Genomic DNA, 8923 nt, shown 5'->3' with positions numbered 1-8923 from the left:
AATCTGATTTTATAAATTGACTCTCATTTTGTTGTTGGCACCCCCCTCTCCCCCCATGACCCCGCCCTCCCCCCCTCTGTATGCAGACAGGGCAGGTTCAAACGCTCCAACAGTGTGACTGCAGCGGTGCAGGCTGACATGGAGTTGGAGGGCTTCCCCACCATGGAGGACAAGGGCCTGCAGTTCGGCGGGGGCTTCCAGCGTCACTCCGAGCCCAGCACGCCCACGCAGTACGGTGCGGTGCGAACCGTACGCACGCAGGGGCTGTTCAGCTACCGCGAGGATTACCGGACCCCCACGGAACCGGCCAGCCCGAGGGAGACCACCAGCGACACCAACTGGCAGCTGGAGCCCCCCTCCCCACGGGAGAGCACGGTCCTGTCGGTGGATTCCGGCAGGGCGTCCCCCTCCCTGCGTAGAGACGGCACCTGGTTCATGCAGCTGCTCCACACGGAGACCAAGAGGATGGAGGGCTGGTGTAAAGAGATGGAGGCAGAAGCCGAGGAAAACGACCTGTCAGAGGACAGTGAGTGTTCTGGTACTGTGTATCCATGTCCGCTTCGGGTGCCATAACCTTTGAGTACCAGCAAGTATTGTTAAAAATCGATCTGCTGTATTTTCTGGACTATAAGTCGCTCCAGAGTATACTTTTCACCAGCCAAAAAATGCATACAGAAAAAGAAAAATATATATAAGTTGCTCCAGTGCCCTCTAGTGGCTGTAATGTGAAAATAACGAACATGTAAATTTCCAGTGGTACAGGAGTAGCAGATACTGGTACACAAGCCTAGAGTGCCCTCTAGCGGCTGTCAGTGTGAAAATAACGAACAGGTCTGTCTCTTAGTCACTCACACGCCCACGCAATTTTCTTTTAGTTAACTTAGATTTTTTTTTCCCACATTTTATTTTTTACTTAATAAATGGTTCTTTTTCAATGTGGCGAAGTAAAATACTTTAGTAGTCAAAATGTGCTTAAGTAAAAGTAAAATTACCTATTCCCAACATACGTAAAAAATTACAAATTACTCGCCAGCACTACTCAGTTACAGTACCTTCAGTCAATGGAATTTATTACTTCCTACCTCTGTTTAAATGTAAAAAAAAAACAGTACCAGCCACTGTTCCTACTCCAGTAAAACCAATCAAAACAAGTTTTCACCAGATTTCCACAGTGTAAAAACATTCGATTCTGAAGACTTTCAACAGCACTGGAACTTTCATTTTTTTTTAATCTTGGGTGCTGACCTCATTCATCGACCTTCGAGGTCAACGTCTCTTCTTTGTACCGATTATGGTCGTCACAGAAAGGACAGAAACGAGGAACAACTGAACACATTGATTTCCAAAAAAAAAAAAAGTTTTAAAAATTATTTTTTTCCAGGAGTTCATTCTCTCAGTTTTACAGAAGAGTTTATAAATAATGATAAACACTAAAGTCAATATTTTCACACAAAATCTTTTTTCTTACTTTAGCAGTACTAGTGTGTACTTTTCACACCACTGCTCTACTCCGTAAGAAAACAGTACCACCTGGAACACTGGGATGCGAGCACAGAAGTCCAGACTATTTACTTTGAGTTCCTGATCATTATGGCAGACACAGACAGTACCAGGATACAGATCCTAGTACTGCCTCTGGTACCAAGTGCTTCTTTCTGCAGTGAAAATGTAACTTGGATGTGATTGGATAAAAATATGTCCAATCAAACACTACAATATCATTAAAAACCTTTTTTTTTCTTTTCCAGTCCTGGGAAAGATCCGGAGTGCAGTAGGAAGCGCTCAGCTGCTCATGTCTCAGAAATTCCAGCAGTTCTACTGGCTGTGTCAACAAAACCTGGTGAGCAGCCAATCAGTGAAGCAGAATGTGTTTACGTTTGGTCTCGACTGAGTCACACGCTAACTTCGCATCCATCACTGTGTTGTGTGTTCGATCTTTGTTGGCTGCTAACGAATGCTAAATGTGTTGACACACAGATACTGAGGCCGATACTAGGGGTGGGCAGATCAATCCAAGTTACTAGTAGTATTGATAGTACTCATACCAGTATTGGTATAGATGTTGACGATATCTACCTAATTATTTACTTATTTATAAATGGAATGAAAATTCACCAACCAATATTATTGGCTGGTATTAGCATAATTTTGTAAGAATCGTTATCGATTTTTTCCTCCGATAATGATGCCGGGGTTTCGTCCAGAAGATCTGACCTAAGATAGCTTTGAAGTGAAAGCGAAAGTGAATTATTGTCGTTGTGACATCACTGCACACCATGATATGTGTCTTTAACCCAAACAGCTGCATATATTGGTATCGGTTGATATCGCAATCGGAAATTAAACGTTTGGACAATATCGGCAACATTTTATATGGGACATCTGTACTTTATCGGTGAATCTAATCCATCAAAAATTACCGTTATCTGTATCAGTATTGGTGATACTGGTCCAGTATTTACTTGATATTAAAACAGTACAAATGTTGCAGTATTTAACACATACTAGTGACTTCAAATACACTTTTTCAGCGTCCGCAGTACTACATTTAGTTTTTGTCAACTGGACTGAGGAAACCAGACGACTGAAGTCAGAAAATACATTTTGATACAAAAGTTAGTCGCTTTGAATCCAAGCGTCTGCTAAATGTATAAATGTAGAATGGTTTAAACGGGGATTATAGATGCACTGGTAAATACCAGGGGAGTCGTGACGAGAGCACAACTAGAAGAAGAAGAATTAAAGTTGGATCAGACGAGCGAAGAATCCCAGGGTGCCACGGGATCAAAACCCTCTGTTACAGCAGGGAGGTGAAGCAGTTATTACATCACAACCTCCTCCACGTTACATAGAAGCTGATCGTTTCCCTTTCTCCTACTTCTACCTGGGGTTGTGTAACATTAGACCAATGAGAACCGCGAATAGAACGGTGTGTTTTAAGAACCCATGAGACCCTCAACCACGTTGAATATAATTCAAGGTTTATTTCAACTCAGGAACTTGAAAATCACCATAGTAACTGCACTCTGACTAAACCCTTGTCACTGACTCGTGCTAGCATTTTGCTAGCATTAAGTGAATGAGGCTTTTTGGCTGATATTCAAATGTAACATATTGACTTCAGTTCCGGAACCATTCTGTTACCGATTCGCAGCCTAGAGGCGACTGTCGTTGTTTTGGGGGATTTAAACCAAGGCTGAAAATGTTCCGACTTTTCCTGAATCTGTCAGCTGCAGATGTAGAAATGAACAACACAGTTTACAGTAAATCAGATCAATATTTGGACGTTGCCGCGGTAACTGTAGATAAGTCAGTAAAATAGACCTCCTTATGGAAAACTACCACTAACTTTTTCTTGACAAATTTGCGTTAAAGACGAAAAGAAAAGTCCGACTGAAGTGTTTGAACCATGGCGTCCTCTACAGGTAGGTTAGTTGATAGTATTAGTATTGTGTATCTAGTACACATGGTGTACCATGTGTACCTTCACCAGACGACTGCTGGGATTGGCTACAGCTTCCCTTGAAAAGTATTAAGCGCTAGAAAATAGATGATTAAATTAAGCTGTGACGTTTGGGAGGTTTGAGGGTTTTTTGTTTTTTTTTGATGATAATCAAATGATCTTGAATGTCAAGGTCAGATTACATTTTTGGTGATACCAGACACCAGTGTCACACCGTGACTCCTGACAGCAGCCACCTTCACAGACTGCCACCTTAAATGCCACAGGGTTTACAGTTCAAGCGCGGGTCATGGTGTCAACACGTCGTCACATGGAAAACAAACTTGATGATTTCTCTGGTCTGGGAACTCCCGTGGTATAAATGATTTATTCCCCAGCTTCAGTTCTGACCGTGGACTAAAATGTTAAAAACTGAAACGGCTTTGTTATATTTAAGAGAGAGTGTAATTGGTCCATTCTTGGTCACCATGAAAAATTCATGGAGTCACTGTTTCCACCGAAGCCTCTGGAGTTCAGTCGGGAAGCAAACCCATGACCTGAGTTTTATTAGTTCTGTGCACTTTAAAGGTCTGGTATAATCTCTGATGTGTTAAGAACTGTTGGTAAAAATAGAAAAATGTTAGAGAAAGTTGTTTTGTTTTTGTTTGTTTGTTGTGTTTTTTCAGTTCTCTCTGTACGATCAACTGGTAGATGACAATCTACCTGTAGATTACGATGTACTGGACGATTACGATCTCCTTGTAGATTGCAGTCTACTGGACAATTACGATCTACTGGAAGATTACGATCTACCTGTAAATCACAATTTACTGGACGATTACGATCTCCTTGTAGATTACGATGTACTGGAAGATTACGATCTACTGGACAGTTACGATCTCCTTGCAGATTACGATCTGCTGGAAAATTACAATCTACCTCTAGATCACGATTTCCTGGAAGATTACAATATACCTGTAAATCACGATCTACCAGTTTTTTTTTTTGGCCCACCTTGTTGTGTTCATTTTGTACTTTGTGTTCATTCCAATAACATGATAACGAGTTACCAGTCAGCACCAGTAGATCCTGACGTGTTTGTTTCCTCTCTCTCTAATCACATCCACAGTTTATGTTTTCGTCTTTCTTGATTTGAAGCGATTTGAAGTTCTCTTCTCCGAGTCTGCAGTCGGTAACATTCAGACGCTGCCTAATATGGTTTTGTTCCATAAACAATGGATCAAAAAAATGTACTGAAGTGGCACAGCGCAGTCTTACACCCGAACACTTCAGAAACAAGTGTTAGCACAGATTCTCACGACTCCTTAGAATCAGAGACAATGAGGCGCTGCACAATCTGATGTTCATTTCATTTCAGCAATCAGCTGATGAATGGAACGAAGCTGCAGACGAAAGCAGTTCATTACATCACCGCTCAGCACATTTACATCTGGAGATTAAATCACAGTTTTATTGGCCCGTTATGTTAATTACATACATACAATAGTACAATACAATACAACAGTAGGTTTATTATACGTGTATGAAGTTAATGCCACAGTACAGTATAGTCCAGGGTTGTCAAACTCATTGTGGTTCAGGGTCCGTATACAACCTAATTAATCAAGGTCAAGTGGGCCAGACCAGTACAATCATAACATAATTACCTATAAATAACAGAAAAAATCCATATTTTCCACCTTTAGATAAATCTTCATATTTAGGGAAATATAATTTTATAACAAGTTTCCTGAACATGAAGTGTTTGTGTATTATTTCATTACCAAAACTTAACAATTTACGATTAATCAGAATCAAATTTGAAATTGTCCATCCCATAACTCCACCAGACAGGAACTGTTCCCTGCTCTGACACATGTTGTTATTTACACACACTGTGGGAAAGTGTTTTAGTTTCACTGAATCTCCCGGATCGTAACATCCCATCATCAACTCCCAGCATGTGTTTGTGGGTGTTTTAAACCTCAGGTCAGTGGCCCGGCTCAGGGCAGTCAGTCAGTCTAGGACTGACAGTCTGACTGACACAACAGTCAGATGGATTGTTCAGGACTGTAGACTGATGAATGTTGTTAAAGACAACGACTGGACTGAAGTCTAGAAAGAACCACAGTCCACAGGTTCTACCAGACCCTGGTCCAGATGAACAGTCAGGACTGAAATACACCGACTGTATGAAGAGACAGTTACTCTGACTGTTGGAGATTTTTATGGACATTAGTGTATTATTGATTCAGTTCTTCTTCAGCCTGAGCCTGAGATTCCAGTCCAGTCACATTTTTCATGTCGTTTCCCTTCCTTTGACCTCCGCTCTCCTTCCTCAGGACCCCAGTGCCATGCCTCGACCCACTTCTCAGGACCTAGCGGGGTTTTGGGATTTACTACAGCTGTCTATTGATGACGTCACCGTTAAGTTTGACCAGTTACAGCAGATCAAGAACAACAACTGGAGGCCTATCGAAAGCCCGGAGAAGAAGGTAAGGATCTCACCTGTTATAAATATAAATATAAATATAAAAATAAAATATCTATATACATAAACACATCGCTATATCGCAAAATATAAACTAAAAGACATTATAAAACATTTATACATACGAGTTCGATGTAGGATTCTCGTTTTGAAATTGAGATAAGCGCATTTGTGAACAATCGCAGGTAGCTTTGTTTACCTAGACGAGATCGTACACCACATACTATTGGGTCATACAATGCGTACTCGGAGTACTATTGGCTAATTAAGTATGCTCTTCGGTTCCTCTCGCTGATTAGCTCATGCATCGTAGCATCTCTTAGCATCTCCCCCTGTCTGTCGGCCACTCTCTCTGCATCGTTATACAACTCTACTGTGAATATAATTGTGTGGGAAAGGCTAACACAGTCTAGGGAGGGTTGATAATGGGTAAACAGTAAATATATACATACATAATACAATAACTATCACCTTTACTTTTACGATTTTTCCCGTTTCACGGTGGGTCGTGGAACGCAACATAGGAGAGTGATCGATGTATATATTCACATATATGCATACTTTTATATATTCATATATGTTTGTATATACAAATACATATATACATATATATGAATATATATATCCATATAACATAACATTACCGTTATTCATGATTGATGTTGATTGATTGCAGTTAAATCAGGAATAATTGAGATATTGTTAAATCTTCCTTCTCAAAGCCACCAGCTCCCGTACCAAAGAAGACCGTCCGACAGAAGAGTGCAGTGACCAGGGAGAAATCTTTGGACCTTCCAGACCGGCATCGACAGGAAGCTCGTCGACGGCTGATGGCAGCCAAGAGGGCGGCGTCTTTCAGGCAGAACTCAGCCTCGGAGAGAGCGGACAGCATCGAAATCTATATTCCCGAGGCTCAGACTCGACTTTGAGAGGACAGGGTCAGGGTCCGACCAGGACCTGCTCCCACCGTCAAACAACTCTAAAAATAGCCTTTTTTTCTAGACTGCTTTTCTCCTTACTCCTACGTTATCCATCCGTCATCTGATCCGGATCGCCATCTTCAGTACCATCACCATCATCGCCCTGCAGGAGGCGCCCAGTCTCTTCTCGTCGTCGGAACATGTGGAAGCAGAAGCGTGTGACGTGGGTTGCTTGGATTTCTTCTTGGTTTGCTGGTGGTCCCTGTACCTGGCCTACGGGCTCCATAACCTGGATCGGTACCGGTGTCGTTCTTCAGCATTTGCAAAGTGCCATTTAAAAAGTGCAGCTTTGAAAAACTACCAGCAACCAGGCCTTTGAGCTAAAAAGAATTCATGAGAGAAACTTATATAATATATATATATATAAATACATATATATATTTAAAGTCTTTCAAAATGGTCAAAGTGAGTGATACTTTAGTATTTTTAGACAATTTAATGCTATATTGTTACTCTTTTCCTTTGTTCTTTTGGAAGTACAAGAGCAGCGTCACTAAATTATTATTAAGTTCCAAATGTTAAAAGTGCCAATGCTTGAAATACCTCAACCGTGTGCACGTGGCACTGATCACCCATCGAAGGTTAGTCAGGCGGCCCATATAAGCCCTGCACTTCCTGTCCAGGTCTGGGTTGGCGGAGCTACAGTAGGACGTCGGTCGGCTCATTAGTCTAGTACGTATTCCATGCACCTGTTGCCAAAACTCTACTGTTGAAACCTACTTGAAGCAGAAACCATGCAAGTCTCGTGCCAACATTGACGCCGCGTGCAGTAGAAAAAGAAAACTGCGAAGGTCCGTGTATCTCCTTCGATCAAATTGTGTAGACAAATGCACTTACGCACTTATTACCAGTCTCTCTCTCTCTGTGTCCAAGGGAAGTGTACATATCCAGGTTCACACTGCTGCACCGTCGTGTTTTTGAATTGTGACTATTTATTACCCATATTTGTTTTTCCCCCTCGCACACCATTGTCTCACCCAGCCCTCTCTCATCTTCTCTCAAGACAGATCTGCAGCTTACAGACAGGCAGCTTAAATACCAGGCTGTTAGCTGTTTAGTTATTTTAAATACGCCGCCACACTTTACCCTGGTGGACAAAGTGTTCCACTGTCACCAAAACCCTGTTCAACCAGAGAGTCCTGGCCAAGATACGAAAGATTCAAAATAAACACAGAAATAATTTATTTTTATAATATAATATACATTAACATTTATTTAATTTATTTCAATTGAAAATCATAAATAATTGTTATTTTATAAAATTGTTCTTATTGTTAATTGTTATTAAATCAGATGGTTTTTATTTACTGAAATACATTTAAATTTATTAATTAAAATTTTATTTAAATAATTTAAAATTTGAAATCATTCAAAATTAAAAATTGTATTTTATAAAATGATTATTTTTTGTTTTTATTTTATTATTAATCATGATTATTGTTGTTAAATCATGTTTTTTTTATTTATTTAAGTTTTCTTTAATGATTTAAAAAAAGATAAACAATTAGAAGACAAGAAAAAAAATAGAAAATTTTAAATGATAATTATATTAAACGAGCCTATTTTAATTAACGTAAATATTTTTGATGAGTCTTTGTTGCGGTGCAGTTTTGTACTAAAGTCTGAATTCTTTGGATTATTTTTTAAACAAACAACAGGTGGCGCCGTCCATCCATTCCATCTTCTGTCTATCAGAAAAAATGTTCCACTAAAGTTTTGGGTCCTTGGATACGAATTGAGTGAATTTTACACAAATTAGATTTTAAATAAATTATTATGAGGATCAACATCCATGCAGAGATAATCTGTAATCTGGTGGATTTAAGGCTTTGGTCGAATCTCTCTCTTCAAATCATACAGAAATCTACAACATGACGCTGCTTTATTTATGCAACCAAATAATGGACTAATAATCAGTGCAGCTCCTACTGGCCGATAAGTGCATACATCAGTTTCCGAGACCCAAAACATATTTGATGTATTTTTCCGTCCGTCTCCCACAGCGTTGTA

At 40.1% G+C, this 8923-nt stretch overlaps 1 protein-coding gene across 2 annotated transcripts in view; it reads left to right on the top strand.

Annotated features, from left to right (window-relative positions):
- The window catches only part of dlgap2a (discs, large (Drosophila) homolog-associated protein 2a), a 134418-nt gene extending 127189 nt beyond the window's left edge, over nt 1-7229 (top strand). For both annotated transcript variants that reach the window (XM_025057133.1, XM_025057136.1), the window contains exons 10-13: nt 87-526; nt 1749-1840; nt 5785-5937; nt 6656-7229. In XM_025057133.1, coding sequence (XP_024912901.1) covers nt 87-526; nt 1749-1840; nt 5785-5937; nt 6656-6862 — 892 coding nt within the window. In that variant the 3' untranslated portion in view covers nt 6863-7229. The remainder of the gene's footprint in view (nt 1-86; nt 527-1748; nt 1841-5784; nt 5938-6655) is intronic.
- Nucleotides 7230-8923: the final 1694 nt, after the last annotated feature.

The sequence above is a fragment of the Cynoglossus semilaevis genome, chromosome 1 (assembly GCF_000523025.1).
Source record: "Cynoglossus semilaevis isolate Cse_v1.0 chromosome 1, Cse_v1.0, whole genome shotgun sequence".
Classification (NCBI taxonomy): domain Eukaryota; kingdom Metazoa; phylum Chordata; class Actinopteri; order Pleuronectiformes; family Cynoglossidae; genus Cynoglossus; species Cynoglossus semilaevis.
The sequence above is the reverse complement of the archived record's forward strand: the minus strand, read 5'-3'. Positions and strand labels throughout refer to the sequence as shown.